This window comes from Ursus arctos, unplaced genomic scaffold (genome assembly GCF_023065955.2).
Source record: "Ursus arctos isolate Adak ecotype North America unplaced genomic scaffold, UrsArc2.0 scaffold_18, whole genome shotgun sequence".
NCBI lineage: Eukaryota > Metazoa > Chordata > Mammalia > Carnivora > Ursidae > Ursus > Ursus arctos.
Window position 1 is genome coordinate 59,607,914 of NW_026622852.1, and position 19,594 is coordinate 59,627,507.

Here is a 19,594-nt window from a genome sequence, read left to right on the forward strand (position 1 = left end):
CCCTGGCGGCCGGAGGACTCAGCGCGCCCGCGAGCGCGGAGGACCCGCTCCCCCTCGGCTTCCCAGGCTCCGCAAGGCGGGGTGCGCACACCGGGCCAGGCCTGCCCAAGGGACGTGCCTCACTTGCTGCCACGGCGGGGGGTGGGGTGGGGTGGGGTGGGGGTGGAGGTTGCCCAGCTGACCCACCCGCGCCCAACGTGGAGAAGCCCCTCCTGCCCGCGCCCACAGGCAGTGGCCTTGTCCCCCCCCCACCACCACCCACGGTGACCCACAGACAAAAGGAAACAAGAGAGGACAGCGCTTGCGAGCGCAAAATACTTTATTTACCAATTTGCAGTGTAACAATTTGCGTTTAGGAAAAATAGCAGCTCCCGCCTGGCCTGGGAGGGAGCTTCTTGAATCAAAAGTCGCTGGCAGTTGGCGCAGGCAACGGTAGGCAGGCCAGGCGGAGGAAGCTGGGGGGCGCCAGGAGGGTCTGGGGTCCCAGGACCCCCACTGGGCATGGACCAAGGGACACAAGAGGCTGCTGCCCCGTCAACCAGCCCCAGCCTCTCTCAAAGTGACAGGAACAAACGCACCTAGACGTGCACGTGGGTGACACCATGGGAAAACCCTCCGTGGCCCTTCCTAGATGACCCAGGGCCCCAGGGAAACAGGAGGCCTGCGCCAATTCCACATCTATACCTTTCTGCACTTAGATTTAAAACACCAAGCAAACTACGTTCCCCAGCAGAACCTACAGAAATTATTTTCTAATGATTCTTATAAATATTTAAATCTCTTCTGCAGTCTCTTCAGACCTAACAAGAATGTGAATAATTTTAAGAACAGTCGATGAAGCCGTAAAGCTTGAGTCCAGGGGGAGGACTCTCCCTTTGTGGTTTCACGTGGCCCGCAGTCAGCACACGCCCCGCGGAAGGTCTGGTGTGGGAAAACCGGAGGCGGAGCCTCAGACTCGGGGCGCGTGTCCAGAAAGTCTTTTCCGCCCCTCTCTTCAAGATGTCACCAACCCCTGAGAGGACGCCAACCAGGCGAGAGAAAGCAAGGCAACTGGATGGCGCCGTGAAGACCAGTCATAGCGGAGCACAAGGTGACGGTCACGCAAACGGCGTGGCAGCCCCTCACGGTCTGACAGGGCGTTCCCACACTGAAAAAACCCAAATCCAATTCGTTACAGTGACAGTTTTAGTACTGGCGGATTAATGGGACGTGTGGACGCCCCGTGTGGGATGTAGCTGTGGGAGGCAGGGTCCCCCCTCGTGGACCGGCCAAGCCAGGCCCCTGGGTTGTGTGGGACACAAAAGCAGCAGCTGGAAATGTCTTTGCTACCGGAGAGATGCACTTCAGTGACACGGGGCCTCTCTCAAAGCTAATTCTTGCTAAACCGAGTCCACAGTTCCTTGAGGACTTTGATGCAGAAAGGACCTCCCAGGGCTCTCGCCCACGGCCGCCAAGCAGGCGGTGGGGCTCTTCTGGGCCCAAGGCTCGCTCGCCACACAGCGTTTTAAAGGAACCCGTGGGGGGGGGGGGCAGGATAAAGCACGGTTAGGTTTGCAGAGACACCTGGGTTCCTCAAGAGCGAAGTCTTTCCTGCAGCAAAGATGCCTCCGGCCTCACCCAGCACAACACTCTTCCACGACTGAGACTTTTACCCTTAAATCGCTGTTAGGTGAGCGAAGGAGCCAAGAGCTCCCCGTCCTGGCCAGCGTCTTACAGGTGCAATGCACCTGACCCCAGCCACCCTTCAGGGGCTGCGGCAGAGGAGCAAGTACAATCACGTCGAATCACTGCTGTGCCCGTTTGGGACACAGGGACGTTGCCGGCAATCCGTCCGAGTTCTTGGTGGAGCATAATAATGACTTCAGGGTTGCAGATGCTACTCTAGGACGGGGACTCTTCTAGCTCAACGCCGGGTATTTTCTCTGGCCAATCCTCCCCATCCTTGAGCCTCCCGAGGGGGCCGAGGCCTGGAAAGACAAGGAAGAGTGCTGACTTCCACGCACCCAGCCTCTGAGGCCGGTGGCATCCCGGGAACACCCGCGACACTCGGCTGTGCAGGACCGTTTACACCGACCCACAGCAGCCCCTGGTACCTGACTAGGTCAGGACCAATCAGGCGGTCTCTTTAAAGGTGTCTGCAGTTTTGTCAGGTGGTGAGAGGGGAGGCCGACAGCAGCGGCCGCCCGGGAGAGCCCACGGCAGCACGCAGGCATTCACCTGTGCCCCCTCGCAAACCCTAGCTGGAAGGAACATCAGAGTAAAGCAGACTACAAGACGGAAGTAACAGGACAGAAAATAACCACATCTCAGAGTAGAAAAACAGGTGTGCGGCGGCCAGACCGTAACTTGGGTGGGACATGGCGGCCCTGAGGTCGGGGTGGCGGGGGAGCCAAGAACCGGGTGCAGAGGGAACAGGCCCAACCACCCCAGGCAGTGAGGACAGGGGCTGCACCAGGACACCCAGGCTCAGGTGAGAGTTTACATCCTGAATGCCAGGATGACGCCCCGTCCCCTCCCCCGCCCTCCCCAAACAGGCAGCCAGTCTGTACGCTACGGACAAGAACTGGGAATGGAGGAGAGAGAAGGTAGAGGGAGAGAAATACGAGGGAACATTCAAGAACATTCCCCAATTGCCAGACATGGGGTGGCAGGTGAGGGGTGGCCAAGGCCAGCACGTAGGAGTCAGACCCAGACCCACAGCGCAGTGTGTCAGCAGGAAAGCGCAGGAGTCCTGGCTGGGTTACGCCCGCAGCGGGCGGGGGGGGGGGGGGGGGGGAGCAGAGGAGGGGGAAGGGTCTCCAGGCGCGGTGCGTGGGGGCGCGGGCTGTGGGACAGGAGGGCACTGACCTGTGCGAAGTGAGCGGGGCTGTAGAAGGGCACGGCTGCCCCGGGAGCGCCCCCTGCAGGGGGGTGGTTGCTGGGAGCCTGGGAACCACAGAGAGCACGCGTCAACACAGCGCCATCCCAGCGCTTTGCTCCCCTTGTGAACAGACACTGGTCTCCGGGAACCGTTTACAGCGCTTCTAAGTAAGCCACGGAAGCAGCTGGCAGACACTTCTCGCAACACTGGATTTAATTACGCCAAGGTTCACAGGAAAATGGGAAAACATGAAGCAGCATGCAGAGAGAAATGCCTTAAAACCAGAACATGCAGGAACGCGGAGTGCACGGCACCAAGACGGCCCGTTAGCGTCGGCTTGAAGCAGTTAGTAGACATTTTTGATTACTTCAGACTCCAGTATCCAGCTACAAAATCCAGCGTTTTAGTACGCAAATAAAAAGGTCACGTAAAGCCTTCTACTGAGCCAACGGAAACGCTGTGCCACGATACACATAAAAGATGACGCATTCCTTTTTCTCCCGCCCAGACTGGCCAAAGGACAGCCGCCCGCCGCTCTCTGCCGGGCCTACGCGACGCCGTCTCGCGCTCGGTCAGAGAACACAAGTCCCTCCTGCCCCTGGCGGGCTTCTGAAGCCCACTCACACACGGTGAGGCTACGCCCACGGCTGCCGTGTGGACAAACCAATCTGGAAAGAACACAATTACAAACTGCATTCGTTCACTAGGAACCTTTTGGGGTCCACGTGCGCATCAGTGCACGTGGACGGCTCCCGACCCCCCGAGGACCCTGGGAGAAAGGAACACTGCATCCTCTGGCGTGAGGGGGACGGGGAGGCAGCGGGCCGCGTGAGTGACAAGGGCACGACGGCCAGCCAGCACAGCGCTCTCAGAAGGAACACAAAGGCGACCCAGTTCAACTCGCGTCCGGTGAGAGCCGCCGGCCACAGGTACCTGATAAAAGTGCCGGCTTACTTCGCGTGATAACGAGCTCACTGAGCTACAGCGCGACAGCTACAGAACAGCAAGAACACACGGGGGGTCAGCACGCACGATGCCGCTCCGAGCCGCCTAACCCCAGAGCGCCGCGACGCCATTAAAATCAGTACAGACCAAACGGAGGAAAGCCAAGAGGGAGCTCAAAACACCTACTTTCATGGACAGTTTTTATGAAGACAACACCACCAGCTGGGGCCTCCGGCGGCCCTGCCGTGCTGAGCGGAGCCTGGGGCGTGTGCGCGCCAGCCCTGCTCGACGCGGGGTCCCCGGCAACTCCGCACGGACCAATGGGACGGTCTGTCGTGCGAACACGACACCTGGCAGCTTCTAAAAAGCTGCTCAACTGCCTTTTCTGACTAGTCAACACTCGCTTTTAAAAAGAGCCACTTGGACAAGAGCAGGAATGAAGTGCTGGGCCCGGCCTTGGGGCAGGTCCTCTCTGGCAGGAGCACCTTACCTCTCCGCCCTGGGAGCCGTCCTCGCGGGCGGGTGGGAGCTCAGGGCCAGGGAGCGCCACCGCCGAGCTGAACACCTGCGAAGAAGACGACATGCAGCCCTCCACGCCAGGCGGAGCGACACAGGACCACCCCCGCCGGCCCTGAGGCGCTCCACTCCGCGTAAGGCATCCGTCTGGACAGCTGCGGGGCCCATGGGCTCCACCGCGGACGGACGGCCCATCTCTGGGGACACAGACCCTGGGCCCCGCGATGGCCTCGTCATCCCATTTCAGAGCAGGAAACAGGCTCTGAGGAGTTACGTGACCCCTTTAATGCTAAGCAGTCCATTAACCGGGGAACCAGGGCACAATGCACGCTGTCCGCCTCAGACGCCGTACTCTCAGTGAGCCCAGTTCACGTGCAAGTTACAGAAATTAGAGAGCACCTGCTCCCGACTAGACGTCAGGGAGACAGTTACCACGCGCATGCGTACCCTACACGCACTCCGCATCTCGAAGGCGTTTGTTCAGGGAGAGACTTCCGACAGACACGGGCTCGGCCCCTGGGTGCACAACAGGCCTGACACAAAGGTCAGGGCCGCCTTTCCCGGGTGGGGTGCCAGGCAAACCCTCACTGCCCTCTTGCCTGTCCTGTGGCCCCACTCACCTGGGGCTCCGAGGCCGGCTCTGGGTTGGCCGGACCCCCCACGGGCGCCTGCCCTTCCCTGCCAGCCCCCTCTGCAGGCGGAGCTTCCTCTGCGTCTGTGAAGGAGATGGTGCAGGAAGCTGTCATCCCATCCAAAACACTGCTGGCCTTTCATTTCCCACTGTCCCGTTCGTGCGGGACAGGGAAAGGAGTCCGTGAACAAGCAGATGAGCCCCGGCTCTCTGCACATCGGCCGGGTCACTCTTCTTAAAGGGAGATTAAAGCCAGAGGCTCTCTGGAAAGGGGTCAGAGGTCAGGAGGTCGCGTACTGCCTACCTGTGTTTGGTCCGAACAAGTGAGCAGGAATCGGGAGCGGGGCAAGAGGAGCAAAGAACTCTGCTGGAGCGAGAGCCGGCTCACTCCGCTGGGGCCCCCCCGGGTTGAAAACATCCACGTAGCGTGCTCTGGCTCCAGCTGCGCCGGGAGAAACGGCAGGTTCAGGTCAGTGCGCCGTACGACCACCCCCCCACCCCCTTCCCTGAGCACGCGGGGATGCAGCTCTCCCACAGCGCGGCCCAGCGGCCACCTGGGGGAGATGCCCGCCCCGCACACCGAAGCTACCAGTGCCGTGCTGCCCGCTAGCAGCTTGGGGCGCGGCTGAGCAGGGCTCTCGTGCTCTAGAGAAGGGGAGCTCTCCCTGCGGACTCGCCCGCAGAAAACAAGGATCACCTCTGCAGACAGATGGACTGCCATCTGACCCACACTTACAGTCCCCAAGCTCTGGTACCCCTGGAGCACAAGCAAGTTCTCAAACCAACTCTAATCTCTGGCTTGACTGTTACCTGCTTTCCTAGAAAACATGTTCACAGAGGCCCTCGGGGGCCCTCCAGGACCGGGGGGTGCAGTGAGTGGAGCCTTGGGGAGCGAGGTTGGTGGTGGGGGCGGAGCCTTCTTCTGTGGAGGGAAAGCCGGCTCAGACACCCGCCTGCGGACCCAAAGCCGCAGGGACGGCATGGGGAGCCGGGGCCAGTGAGGCAGACGCGAGCAATTCTCACTTACCTCCTCCTCTGGCTCGTTCACATCCACCCATCGGTTCTTCTTCTCATCCCAGACGATCTGCAACCATGGTGAAAAATGACGGAAGGCGTCAGGAGACACAGCTGAGCCAAAGCAGCGCCTGCTTCCTCTTGACACCGTGGCCTCCAGGAGACGCGCCCCCGGCCTGCTCGGCAGCAGAGCCACGCTGTGCACGCCTGCGCCGGTGACCTCGCGCACAGGAACCCGCACATCCCTCGGGGCCGCGCTCTGCGACACTCACCGATTTGTTCTTGTCGTCTGGCAAATAAGCTTCCGTCCTTTTCTTCCCAGGGAGCCAACGAGAGAACCAGGACTCGCCACTCTAAATGTAAAAACCATCAGAAGCACCTTGAGGACACGGTGCCGGGTGAGCTGAGCTCAGCACAGAAAAACAAACCCTGAGAATCCACTCCCAGGAGGCCCCAGAGGTCAGACCCACAAATGCGGGAGGGGGAGGGGACAGTGAACAACGGGGACCAAGGTCCAGCCTGAGAAGACAAGTCCCAGAGACGGGCAGAGGGCACGGCTGCACGGGTGCGTGTGTCTAACGCCACAGAACCGTACCCTTAAAAATGGCTAAAATGGTAAGTTTCACGTTATGTGTATTTTACCACAATTAAAACATCTGAACAGTATGCCTCTTGGAGGTTTTCCCGTCTAAATGCCGAAAGAATGGCAGCCTCTGGCATTCTCCCGGACTGAGCAGTGGCGAGCAGACTGGGAATGTCCTCGTGGGCACCCCCACGGTCCCCTGCCCGTGTCCTATGCTGGGAGAATTTAGGGATTAGGGACGTTTACTTCAACTAAAACACGGACAAACAAGGAAGCAGCAGGTGCACGTGCTCTCAAACCCGCCGCTCTGAGCTCCACAGCAGAGGGCAGCAGGGGTGTGCGTGCTCGTGACTGGTCAGTGTCGTATTCCAGCTCAGGCTCACGCACACTCTGAATTAAATTTGTGTCTCCTTACGATGCTAGCCATTAAGGGGCACCCGGGCAGCTCAGTCACTTGAGTCTCTGACTCTTGGTTTCGGCTCAGGTTATGATCTCAGGGTCGTGGGATTGAGGCCCACGTCGGGCTCTGTGGGGAAATCTGCTTGAGTGTCCCTTTCCCTCTGCGCCCCTCCCCCCATGTTTGCTCTCTCTAAAATGAATGGATAAATCTTTAAAAAAGAAAAGACACGGGGCGCCTGGGTGGCTCAGTAGGTTAGGTGTCTGCCTTCGGCTCAGGTCATGATCCCAGAACCGGTTCTGGGATTGAGCCCCACGTCGGGCTCGCTGCTCGGCAGGGAGCCTGCATCTACCTCTCCTGCTCCCCCTGCTTGTGCTTTCCTCCTCTCTCTCTCTGCCAAATAAATATCTTACCAAAAAGAAAAAAAAAAAAAATACTACCGGTTAAATAAAATTCAATACACTGACCTGTATGAAAATTAAGAACATATCCTGCATAAGCCAACGTTACGGGAATAAAAACGCAGTCTGCAGACTGGGGGAAGATACAGGTGAAGCACACATCTCACGGAGGACGTGTGGCCATGATATTCAAGTGAGAGAAGACACAAGCCAGCACCACACAGGGAAACACACAGGCGGTAACAGGTACGTGAGAAAGGTGCTCGGCGCCCTCGCCCTCGCTTGTCAGGGAAGCAAAGCGAAAGCACCAGGAAGTGCCACAAACCCCCGCCGAGAGGCTGCCGTGGTGAAATCCAACCACCCTGTGCGTGCAGGGACAAGGACTGCCAGGCCGGTGACGAGAAATGACCGGGCCTGACTCTGCTGGGGGAAGGTCACCTGGCACAACCGTCCAGGAAAACTGCCTCGTGGCACCTTCCCATGCTGGACACACAGCTGTCCTGGGCCCTAGGCACGCCCCAAAAGAAACGAGTGCTTTCGCCAACAAATGACGGATAAGAACACTCGTATGGCTTTTACATAATAACCCCAAACTGAAAAAAAAAGCCAATGTCCATTAAACTGGGAGAAAGGATAAATAAATTTGTAGCATCTACACACAAAAGACACTACGACACAGTGATTTTTAAAGATTAGCCTCCTTCATAGGAAGTTCTGAGACAGGTCATGGACACACGGGCCTCCTGGTCCCGCTCCCAACTGTGCTCTGGCCGGCGGTTATGTGGGGACACGGACACACAGACACTCATGGAGCTTCGAGCACCTCGCCGGATGCTCAGCACAGCTGAATGCCTGTGTCCCACCGCCAGTGTAAGAGGAAAGCTGTCCGTGGGAGTTGCGCCCCTTCCCCGGGTCCCAGGCCCCCACCCTGCTGGAGCTGGGCCGTGTGTCACCTTCTTGGGCTCCTTGGCCTCTTTCCTGGCTGCTGGTGCAGGTCTCTTCGCTTCGGGAGTGGACGTCGGTGGCTGCAGAACACTGGAGCCAGCACATTCCCACCCCGGGGGGACCTCGGAGTCCTGTGACATCATGGAGGAGCCCTGTCCCAAGGCAACACGGGGGCAGGCTCACCTAGGGCACCTCCCCAAAAGCCTTTAAAACATCAGCGAGTGATGAGAGCAGAGTGAGGAGGGGGTGGGGGACAGCTGCCCCTGCCTCCGGCCTGCTCTCACAAGCAACCGTATCGAGGTGCACGGCAGGACTCCAAATGGGGACGCTGGAGTCCACTGGGCACGACTGGGCTGGAAGAAGGGGTGTGCATTTGTGACACTGGACACGGGGGAGGGGACATTTTAAAACACAGACTTGTTTTTTTCAAAATGCTTATTGCCGAGTGAAGACTCTGTTTTCCATAAACTCTTATTTTACATGAAAATAAAGTATTTCCACGGTAGAACCCTAACGAAGTTTGAACTGCAGCAAGCGCCTAGGACAGCGTGCCCACGAAGGCCAGGTCTGTGGAAAGAAGGCCGCGGGACACACTGCACAGAAAAGCACGCGTCCCTCCCTGCCGGGAGCAGAGCAGCAGATGTGCTCTTTCTACCAAACGCGTCTGAGAAACGCCATGAGGATTTCCAGACCAGCAGTGAGGTTCAGGGATCCTACAGCAGAGAGGGGGGTGCAGAACAGGGGAAGCCTCTCCGCTTTGGAGAAGTCAGCCTCCCTAAAGGGACGGTCTGTGCGCTAAGCGAGCCGCCCCCCCCCCACAGCCCCCACCGCCTTCCCTCCGCACGCGCTCGCCCGCCTCGCGAGCACTCCCTGCTGTAGGAGCAGCTTAAAGGACAATTCTGTGGCTTTCGCTCTTCTCCTATTTCCCAATCAACACATCTTATGTAAAACAAAGAGCTTGGCGGCGGCGGCGGGGGGGGGGGGGGGGGGGGGGGGGGGGGGGGGAATGGGAGAGTACCAGATCAGCAAATTTTCCGCCAAGACCCTCTTCTCTCAGCTCCAGAAGCGAGTTTCTACCAAGCACCTCCGGTGGCATCACCCCTGTCAACAGAAGAGAGGGCCACTGCGGTCTCTGTGTCGCTGACACAGGACAAGAGCTGACGTGACACGCTCGCCACACAGCACAGCTTCTCGCTGGGCCACGGCCTCCCACCACGGTGCTCAGAGTCCCAGACCGGAAATGTTCTCGAAATCGCTTCTTTTTGAAAGCCGCGTGTATGTTTTGCTTTGCTCGAGAGCACAGAGCCAGGCAGGCCCACAGCAGGCATGAGAGGCCCCCATGGGACTGCGGAGCGGGCTCCGGCCTGGGCGCACCTCAAGGCCAGCCCGCCACCCAGACATGCACTCGCGCTCTGCACGCCAACACGCGGCCGAGTCCCTGAAGAAAGCACTGACGTCAATGAGCCCTTCAGCCTACGGCTTCCAGAACCCTTAGTATACGCTGACAAACAGAAATGCCAAGCCCAAGAGCTGTGGTCTCAGGACGGCACCGCAGCAGACCTACCTGGGTCCTGGCTCCGGGCCTCCTGGGGCGCGTGCTCACTTTCTTGCGGAGATGGTGCGCCAGGTGGCAGGCCAGGAGCCGCGTACGGAGCCACGGGGTCAGGCCCAGAGGGCTCCGGAAAGCCGAGGGCAGCCCCCGAGGGTCCACAGCCAGGCCCCAGCTCAACAGGGCCCGGGGGCGAGGGCACCGGGAACAAGGGCACCCTGGCGGGCAGGGCCGGATGGCTGTCGGGGAGCGTCGGCGGAGCTGCACCAAGAGAGCGGAGAACAGAAGGCTGCGGTACTGGTACGAACTCCGGGCACTTGAAGAAGCTAACCGGCGGTCGCTCAACCATTTATCACATGGCTTTTTGCGCGGCCACATTTCTTTCGTTACAGGTTAAGAGAACCAATCATCAGAGCAGAAAGTGCTGACAGCGCCAGGGCATCAGTGGTTTGGGGAAAAGCAGAACACATGCTTTTTAGGGACAAGGGGAGGACATCATTAAATGTCACGTGGGGCCCAGAGCCAGAACCCCCAGCAAAACCCCAACACAACCCGGGGAGCAGCTGCCTGAAAGAGACTTTGGTGTTCACAGAGCCCTCGCCGCCGCCCCCGTCCCCGGGCTCAGCAGGCCACCCACCCACCCAGACAGATGTTGAAGGCCACGAGACGAAACAGGGGAGCAAGCATGGGAAGAGTGAGGGCTGACATGCTGGCAAGACACGTGCCCTTCACCCTCCCGCGGGCAAAGCGGCAACGTGCCACGTTTGGAAGCAGTGGCCGCGAGGGAGGCGTGGGGAGGCCCGCTGTTTCTGCAGCGGCACAGGGCTCACCTGAAGGCAGCAGCCGCACCCCCTGGCCAAAGTGCTCAGCGCTGGGCACAGGCGGTGCCAGCAGCGGATTGCCGGTGCCCGGGCCCCCCGGCTGGGAGAGTGCTGGCCCGTCATACTGACCCGCCTCTGAGCTCGGGGTGCTGGGACAGCGCTGGGGGAAGGTCCCGCCCCGACTCCACACCGCGGCGCCCTCCTGAGGGAGAGACACAGCATGCGTTTCCGACAGCCCGGCACTGCGCCGCTCAGGCCCGCCGACCCGCCTTCCCTCTCCTGGGAGTGTGGGCACTCTAACAAACGTGCACATCCCTCGAATCCTACTATTCACACCTAACATGTTTGGTGCGAAACGACGGGGGTGTGAACCACACTTATCAGCGTCTCTGACGCCCTGTCCCGAGACTGAGTGAGCACTTCACACCTTGACCTGCTTGTCCACACTCTGCAGCTGGACCAACCAGGCAGGCTCCACAAAGGCCTCCTCCTCCGGCTTCTCTCTCAGCTGCGGGTCGAAGAGGCGCAGCTGGGACGCGATCTGGACACACACAGGGAGGAAAGGGCCCTGTTACTAGCTGGCGTGATGAGGAAGACCGTGTTTTCGAAACCTACCATCACGCGATACAAAAAGCACCTTCAGGGTCCGTGAGACAGTTTCTACCACCTAAGATTTCTGAAGCATGTGGTGACCTGCCCTGAACCTCGCACGCACTGCCGAGTCATCGGAAAGGGAGCCTGAGACTTAGAATTCTTTCCGGCGAGCCCTGCAGCCCATGTGCCCAGAGGCTGCCAGCACCCAGACCCTCCGGAGCGGACTTCGCTGCCCCTGTCATCAACTACACGGACTCGGTTTTCCTGATCAGAATGCTGAATGCACCCAGAACCTCACACACTCTGACGGGCAGTGGGAGGCATGGGGACAGTGCGGGACAGGGTCCGATGCGACCAGCTGGCCTTGCGTACACAGCTGCTGACGCTGCAGGAAGAGGACTCGCTAGTTGTTCTGCTTTCATAGACACCTACAACGTCCCACAGGACACCTGCTCCGGTATCACGCGAGCGCATGTCCCAGCATGGCGGTCGGGGGGGAGGGGAACGCCGGCGTCCCCGTCCCGCTCGCGCCTCGCCTCCCCCTGCGGGTGCTCACACAGCGTCTGCTCTACAGAGCTAGAAACCGGCACTGGCCCTGGAGCAGCCAGGACTTCAACCCGGGCTGCGGGACTCCGGAAGCTCATGCCGTTCACTGCTGGATTCAGCTGCCCCACGGTGAGTTTCCTGGAGACGGGGTCCTTCTTCCTTCAAAGCTTACGGCCCACCCTCTGCAGCGGGGTGAGGTCTCTGAAAACTTCCTAAGCTAACACGCAGAACATCCAATGCCCGCCCAAGAACACCTGAGTTCCTCAAGCTGTTTGAGAAGGAAGTCCCGAGCGTCTACACGGTCACAGCGCAGTCCCCGAGTCCCGTGATCCTGACGCGCCCATGGGGCAAATGCCTTGGAAGGACGTTTGAGAAGACGTTACCTGCACCAGCTGGCTGATGAGCACGGGCGAGTACTTGTGGGGCTGCAGCAGGATGCTCTTGGCAATCACCTCGCAGTAGTGGAAGGCCTGCGTGGCCAGCCCCATTTCGGCCAGGCGGCAGGAGTAGATGAACTTGAACACCTGGGGCAAGGGAGCACAGCGGTCGGCCCGACGCGCCTCCCCAGCCCCCACCTCACCCGACAGCCCCCCAAGGCCACCCAACAGCACTGACTCCAGTTCCCGAAGGCTTTCAGATGAAAGCTGCAACTAAGCTTCTTACAAATGCACTTTTCCTCGTCAGCACACTTCCCAGGCTGGTCAGGCGGGGCCCGTCACCGCGAGCACCCGGGCCAGCCAGCGTGGCAGACGGCCGTCCCCACTAACGCTGCGCTACACGATGTTTACACCCACACGCCCCCGGGTCAGATAACGCTCTCCCCACGACACCGAAAACCACAGACAGAAAGTACCGGAAACCAAATACTCAAGAAACATTTTAAATGCAAAGAAAGTCCTCAATAGGGCTCAAGCATTACAGATCCGATGTCTCCCTAAGATTTCCAAAAACACTATCACTTTTTGTGTAAGAGCTCAGAAGGCCTCAACAACCACAGACTGGCCGGCACTGACCACCTGCTCGTCCACACCATGGACCAGCGTGGCTCCAGCTTACCTGGAAACTGGGGAAGGAGCAGGTCTGTGCCCCGAGAGACTGGGCATACTCGTAGGCTTCTGTCCTCTGAATAGCTTCATTGGTGGCAAACTTTAAAAACGGCAAACTATTGAGGAAAGAAGTCATTTTAATCTTTAAGCAAGTCACCCAGAAACACGTCACGGCACGTGGTCAGCACCACGCGGTCCAGACAGGAGGCTGCCGCTGCCAGGTGCACGAGCGCCGTTTCTGGGTTAGCTGGTAGAAGGATACTTCCTTTCTAAAGGAAAACAGAAACCTCGACGTTCCTCACCTGTGGTTTGATCCAATTAAGACAAGTTTTGTGGTTTTCTTTGTATAAACCCCCAGTCCGACCTGGGCCATGAGGTAGCAGAAGTGCGCAGCATCTAGGAGACCTTTCGAAGCTGAGGAGACATAAAGCAGGCCAAGACTCAGTGACCCCGGGTTCTCCCAAAAATCTCAACATGTGGACAGGAAACACCAGAGAGACCACACAAATGGAAAAGCCCCGTGGCCCTCCATACGCCCAAGCATGCGGGGGCCCCCACCTCCATGCTCACACCTGCACCTGACCTACCCAGAGTGTCACCCATGGTGGCCATTGCCCTGGACTCCACATCCACGTTGCTGCTCAGGTTGGACAAAACCATAGCAAGATGTGGCCTCCAATCTCCCCACTTCTCATCTCCGCAACACTGAGGTCAGAAAAAAGCAAAACAAGATAAACCCATATCCTTGGAAAACAGCGTGACTTTCATCTTGTCACGGGTGAACTCAAAGAGCACAACGCAGAAGCCAGAACAAGAGAAGTGCAGGCCTCGCGGCCCAGGAGGCAAGCTCTCAGAGGAGCGAGCCTGGACAGGGAGCCGGGCCGCGGGGACCTGGGAAGCCCCTGCACACTGACCGTGGACGCAGCAGGCATCCGCCCCGACATCAGCTGGTACACTGTCTGCAAAGGGTCGTTGATCGGAAGACTGTTGGCGAACCTAGGCAGATATGAGGAGAGAAAGCTAAGTCGCCCTATTTAAAAGACAAACAGAAACAAGTCCAGTTTCATCTTGGCCCTTTGATGACCGTTGGGTGCTGACCCAGGCAAAGTGCACAAAGCCCAGCATTTCAACAAAGGAATTGAGAAAATAGAGATAAAGAATTCATAGTAGTTTCACAGAACGTAGAAAACACGCAGCTAATAAAATGTTCACAAAGCCCTCAACGGTGCAAGCCCAGGGAAGAGGGCCCAGCGAGCCCGTGCCAGTGGGACAGCAGCACGGTGCAGAGGACACTCCCCGGCTTTCTGCAACAAGGGCTGCAGGTCACTGTGCTTCCAAGAGCTGACCAAGCAGCAGGACGTGGCCAGAAACAGTCTACACAGCAAGATTCCCCACCTGGTCATGACGCGGGCGTGTGTCCGGCTGTCCATCTTACTTGCAAGTAACAGAGCATGACCCCATAAGGCGTTTTTCATCGCAGACTCTAAAGCATCCTGTAAAGCATTTCAGCGGTTACCTGAGTTACCGGAACAACTTCGGGGACATACACAAACGAAAGCAACAGCCCGTGTGTCGTGACGCACAGTAGGGGGGTGGGGGAGGGGGCCAGAGTGCACATGAAGGAACACGCGAGTCCGGGGCCCGCCAATACACGCGCCCGGCTCTGACACGAAGGAGAAGTCTGCTCTTCCCAATCAACCCTAGTTGAAAAGTCGCTGCGGCAGCGGCTCTGCGAAGACACACGTTGCTTTGTTATCTGCTGGCAGCGGGCGAACGCATCGAGCACACAGATAAGCAATAAAGACAAGCAAGCAGCGGTCCTGCCGCCTCCGACTGTCCCTGCCGCTGCAAATGATGCCACCGGCATGCACCCCCAGTTCCAGAACGACACACGAGGCCTCCACCAGCACCATCTCAACACAGCCCCCCCCGTGTCCAGAGTCATCTGGGCACTTAGAGGACAGCCTCTTCAAGGAGATGGACGTGTCGCGGTAGAGAGAAATGGTAAGCAAACCTGACCGATCCTACAATTCCCATCTGTTGTTGCAAGATGTCCACGTGAAGACTGTTTACCAAATACAAGCTTTCGGAGCGTATCACGACATCAAAGTACCAAGAACTCCAGGCCCTTGAGACCCCAGCCACCAGAGCGCAGGCGCAGCCCTCCCACCAGTCTGCACGAGCCCGGGGAGCTTCCCCAGTGCATGCCCTCTCCGTGCCCTGCAGGGCTTGGTGGTGGGCCGCTGCATGGCGCTCACCCCGCACCCGCCCTGCTGAAGAGACAGGGAACGCATGCCTAACTGTGTGAGAACAGTCTGACTTCCGTCCTGCACACCGGTCTGTCCCTGAGACGTATACACAGCAAGGGTGTGGCCAAGCACAGGCAGGTCTTTGACCCTGGCAACCCTTGGAAGACAGCTCTGCTGCTGGGAGCGGACACACTGGACCCCAAACACTCTTCACTGAACGAGTCCGCCAGCGCGAGGTCGCAGTCAAGGTGCATGGCTCCCGAGAGCAGGGCCGTGCACACCAGGGTCCGCCTGGCGACCCGTGTGTTCGCGGCTGACTCACCTTCTTGCGGCCGTACAGCAGCAGCTCCCGGAACCTCTCCGTCTCCTTTTCAAGAGCACTGCTGCTAGCTGCTTGGCTGTCAGTCAGAAATGAGAGCTGGGCTTCCCCGGACTCCTCTTCCTCCACTTGCTCCACAGCCTCGTTAGTAAAATCAATCAGGTTGGCCTCGTTGGGTGACTTCCCAGGAAGCCACGCGGTTTTGTGGTCTCGTAACAAAAGCTCTGCGAGGTCTGTTCCCACCACGGTCTGCAGGGGCCGCGGGAGCAGGAAGGAGAACAAAGCGCTTCACTACACGCAGAATTTACTGCAGGGGAGCGGGGACGGGCCCAGTCCTGGTCAGGTGAGGCCCCACACAGGACTCCTCAGAGGAGCACCTTAAGCTCCCACGGGCACAAGCCACTGCTCATGACACAGCCAGGAGCAGGACGGACAGACCACAGATGACCTGACAGGCTGACAAAGGCGGACCCAAACCTCCCTTCACCCCAAACCACATGCCCTTGAATTCCACTTCCCCAAATCACCACTAAGACACTCTTCCTGAGCGAGCCCCTGGACAGGGACACTGCTCGCCACCACACACAGCCTGGCACAGAAATCCCACCCAAGTCCTCTGGCCGGGGTGGGGGGAGACACAGAGGTCAACAAGAAACTTACCCCATTCTGTCTGCACAAGAGAACAATGAAATTCCAAAGGAGACTTGCAGACTCTTTGTCAATTAAATTTTCGTTCTGCAAACATTTTGTAGCTTTGTTCTGTGCAAAATTAATAACATCCACTTTATGGGTGTCATCTCTGAAAAAAGAACACACACTCAGTGCACGGCAACAACGGCCTCCGCGAGGCCGAGCGCAGCAGCCGCCTCCGCGTGGGCGCCGCGGCGCGCTCCGACGGGGAACGTACTTGCCGAGCGGTCCTGGGAACGAGCGCAGCTCCTCCTGCTCCGGCGTGTGCTGCAGCAAAGTCTGAGGCGGGACAGGCGGGGCACAGAGAGAGCGCAGCTCGCGGGAGGCAGGCGCACATCAACGCCTGCCTGCGTCCGCCGGCTGCACTGGCTAAGTTCTCGACGCCATCCTTGCGGGCGGCCTGCCCCTCCCTCGCAGAGCGTGGGCCTGTCTGCTTTACCACCGTGGTTTTCAAACTCTAGTTTAAGCAGTAAGAACCACGTCTCCCCTCAATCTGAGGCAGGGCTTTGATACATGCACAGAAGAGGCCTGCCAGGGCCCCAGCAGTGGGCCCCCCACCCCACCTGCCCCCAGATCACGAAGCTCCTCTACCCGTGACCAGAAGCCACAAGATGAACCCGGGCAGGGTCCTCCCTGCTAAACCAGAAACGCTAATGAAGACAAAATGAATACGCAATGAAACGAAGTCTAACGTGACACCTGACGCACGTGCTCAAAGTCCTGACCTCTGAGAGGAGAGAGAAACGACCCGGCACAAGAAAAAAAACCTATGAATTCACGGGGAGAAACACTTTCCACGGTCACTTCTGCAAGGGGCAGTCCTGCCATGCAGAACTTCTACTCGCGCAATTACCTCCATGCTGTGCATCTCCACCAGCGCCGGCTGTCCTTCCGAAGGCAGGTTCGGAATCACTTTAATGAGCTGACCCCCAGGCCCGAACCTGGCACAGACGTGAGGCACTGAGAACTTCTCAGGAGAAGTTGGTCTTGACGGAGCTACATTTAAATAAAGTGAGAAAGAAACAATCAGCTGGTCACTTTTTAATGCTTCTGGACCAGATCAACAGCACAAATGTTCAAGGTGCCCCTAGAGCTGGAATCCTAAGGGAGACTGGTCACGATGACCCAGCTTTCAACTGCAATGTAATAGTTATTAAATATCCCATCGAAAAAAAGGACTTAGGTGTGTGTCAGAAGAATGTTTCAATTGTTAAACACGAGAACTATTCTCTTCTGAAAACAAAACTCCTTTAAAACAGCCCCGTGCACGGAGCGCGCTCTACTCGGAGGCAGTATCTGGCTGCCCGGCTGCTGGGAGGTCCTGCCAGAGCGTCCGCGTCCCCAGCTCTCCTTCACAGGCCGGCTCCTGGCAGTGACGAGCGTGGGACACCGACAAGAATGACGAGGGCAGCATGCCGGAAGTGCAGAGATTTTCACAGGACTGGACACATACTTCTGCACTTCTCCAAGGAAAAGCATTTAACAGAACACCTCCGAGAGGAGCTGAGAACGGGGCACAGGTGACAAGTGCACGCACAGGAGCTTTTCAAGGGGAATGAGGAGTTTCCCGTGAAGCTGCTTCCCCAAGTGGCCGGCCCTGGGGAACACAGTGCGGCCACAGCACCCAAGAAGCTGGCAGGGAGCCTGTCCTCAGAGCCACACTGACACGGCTACTATGGACAGGACGGGCAGCTCTCAGCTGCTGTGATAAGATCTGTGACTAACAGCAGTCCTCCTTCTGCAGAGAAGACCAGACCAGGCCATCACCAATTCCCATCCGAGCTGAAATCCACTCCCTCTGTCACCCCAGGCTTGTGAGGCTGCCCCAGCGGTGTGACTCGACATCCCTCTGTACCTATGAGAGCACAGGGCCCCAATCACACACACACCTTGCTCCGTGGAGGGCCAGCCAGCTTCGGCAGGGTAGCCGTACTCTGGGAAGCCCTGGGCACTGCCAAAATTGCTGCCATAGGCCCCGTAGGCGTAATCTCCAGGCAAGGAGCCTGGGGGATGTGGGGCCTCATAGGGAGCAGCAGTCACGCCGTGATTTCTGTAAATCTGACTCTGGGAAAACACAAAGCAAAGAGGAAACATCAACTCCTGGGAACACAGGGGACGGGACTCGGGTGTGTGGTCACGCATGAAAGGAGGGGAAGAGGGCCCCCACCTGACGTGAGTGGGAGCTGAAGCTGCTGCGCAGGCTCTGGGCCGAGCGCTCGCTGTGCACGCTGCGCCTGTCCGCCTCTTCCCCGTACGGGTCCCTGTGGGGCTCGGGGTCATCGTCAAAACTGCCGGTGAAGCGAGGGTCGTACCTCCAGGGGTCGTCGTACCTCTCGGGCCTGGTGGGAGCAGGGACGGAGGAGAGGTAAAGGGGAGTGTGGGCAGGTGACTCCAGGACGACGGCCCTCTGCTGCACAACAGCGAGGCCCCCGACGTTGTCACCCCCCCCACGGGGGTCATGACCCTCAGAAGACCAATCCGAGCCTACCCTCGGGAGAGCGCCACATCCCAAGCCCAAGTTCAGATCCCTGCCTTCGGAGTTGGAGAAGTAGCCCTAAGCTCACCCTGCGTCTGGCCACGCCTCTCCCGGACCCAAGCGGAGGAGGGGCCGACTTCCAGCACCTGTGCTGAGGCCAGTTCCCCTCCAACAGCCCACACGGGAACTGCCAGGAGAGTCTGGTTCATCCTTCTCTTTCAGACAGTGACCCCAGTGTCGTCGCTCACCAGGACCCGAAACACAACTGCGGCTTGGGTACACAACAGACGCGAGGCAGCGATGCGGCGGCACAGCTCTGACCACGAGCAACGCCTCGTCAAAGCGCGTACCAACCTGTCACCGTACGCACAGCTGTCCTTCCTGCACGCGTCGTACTCAGCATCATACCAATGCCTCCGGTCACAGGCGCGGGGGTCCCTGAATCTGGAACCATAGTGGTACTGGTCCCAGTGACCTGGGTCTGCAAGTGGGGGATTTATGCTTTATTACCACAGGCAAGGGAAGACACTCCTCTGGCCTTCGCGAGAACCCACACCACCCCAGGACTGAAGAATGCCTCCAGGTTCTTAGAGGAACTGGACTTTCCTCCCAGAATTCAGCATGACCTTGGAGAGTGTTAACTGTAAGACAGAGGGCCCGGGCGGTGTCCTGCCTGTACGTGTAACACCCAATGGCCACTGGCCGTTCTTCTCTCTCAACACACGTGATTAAAAAGAACAAAAAAACCACTAGAAGACATCTTTGTTAAATTTTTTTCATGGTCACGACCTTTTAACACTTAATCCCAGGACTACAAATTTCCCTTGTATGTTTTCTCTCTAATATAACCCAGAAAGTTTCAAGAAATATTCCAAAACCGAAACATTAAAAAAAAATACTTTAACATTATAAACTAGAAGTACCATTTCTGGCAAGTGTGAGCACAGTTTATGTCTACGGCAGTACAAACGTAGGAGGGAAAGAGGCCTGTGGGAAGCAGCAGATGGGGCGG

At 58.3% G+C, this 19,594-nt stretch overlaps 1 protein-coding gene across 13 annotated transcripts in view; it reads right to left on the reverse strand.

The window, feature by feature from the left end:
• Nucleotides 1–301: 301 nt before the first annotated feature.
• SEC16A (SEC16 homolog A, endoplasmic reticulum export factor) overlaps nt 302–19,594 on the reverse strand; it is a 33,647-nt gene continuing 14,354 nt past the window's right edge. For 8 of the 13 annotated variants that reach the window (XM_048223239.2, XM_048223245.2, XM_048223238.2 and 5 more), the window contains 27 exons: nt 18,937–19,063; nt 18,274–18,445; nt 17,996–18,170; nt 16,960–17,102; nt 16,324–16,385; nt 16,077–16,215; nt 15,420–15,665; nt 14,244–14,341; nt 13,763–13,844; nt 13,436–13,553; nt 13,151–13,262; nt 12,859–12,964; nt 12,186–12,326; nt 11,090–11,203; nt 10,672–10,864; nt 9,857–10,102; nt 9,311–9,393; nt 8,301–8,444; nt 6,239–6,319; nt 5,980–6,036; nt 5,763–5,874; nt 5,257–5,394; nt 4,942–5,036; nt 4,296–4,370; nt 3,794–3,853; nt 2,848–2,925; nt 302–1,967 (listed from right to left, as the gene is read on the reverse strand). In XM_048223239.2, coding sequence (XP_048079196.2) covers nt 1,899–1,967; nt 2,848–2,925; nt 3,794–3,853; nt 4,296–4,370; nt 4,942–5,036; nt 5,257–5,394; nt 5,763–5,874; nt 5,980–6,036; nt 6,239–6,319; nt 8,301–8,444; nt 9,311–9,393; nt 9,857–10,102; nt 10,672–10,864; nt 11,090–11,203; nt 12,186–12,326; nt 12,859–12,964; nt 13,151–13,262; nt 13,436–13,553; nt 13,763–13,844; nt 14,244–14,341; nt 15,420–15,665; nt 16,077–16,215; nt 16,324–16,385; nt 16,960–17,102; nt 17,996–18,170; nt 18,274–18,445; nt 18,937–19,063 — 3,266 coding nt within the window. In that variant the 3' untranslated portion in view covers nt 302–1,898. The remainder of the gene's footprint in view (nt 1,968–2,847; nt 2,926–3,793; nt 3,854–4,295; nt 4,371–4,941; nt 5,037–5,256; nt 5,395–5,762; nt 5,875–5,979; nt 6,037–6,238; nt 6,320–8,300; nt 8,445–9,310; nt 9,394–9,856; nt 10,103–10,671; nt 10,865–11,089; nt 11,204–12,185; nt 12,327–12,858; nt 12,965–13,150; nt 13,263–13,435; nt 13,554–13,762; nt 13,845–14,243; nt 14,342–15,419; nt 15,666–16,076; nt 16,216–16,323; nt 16,386–16,959; nt 17,103–17,995; nt 18,171–18,273; nt 18,446–18,936; nt 19,064–19,594) is intronic. The other 5 variants (XM_048223247.2, XM_044380642.3, XM_044380641.3 and 2 more) reach the window with 3 other exon arrangements.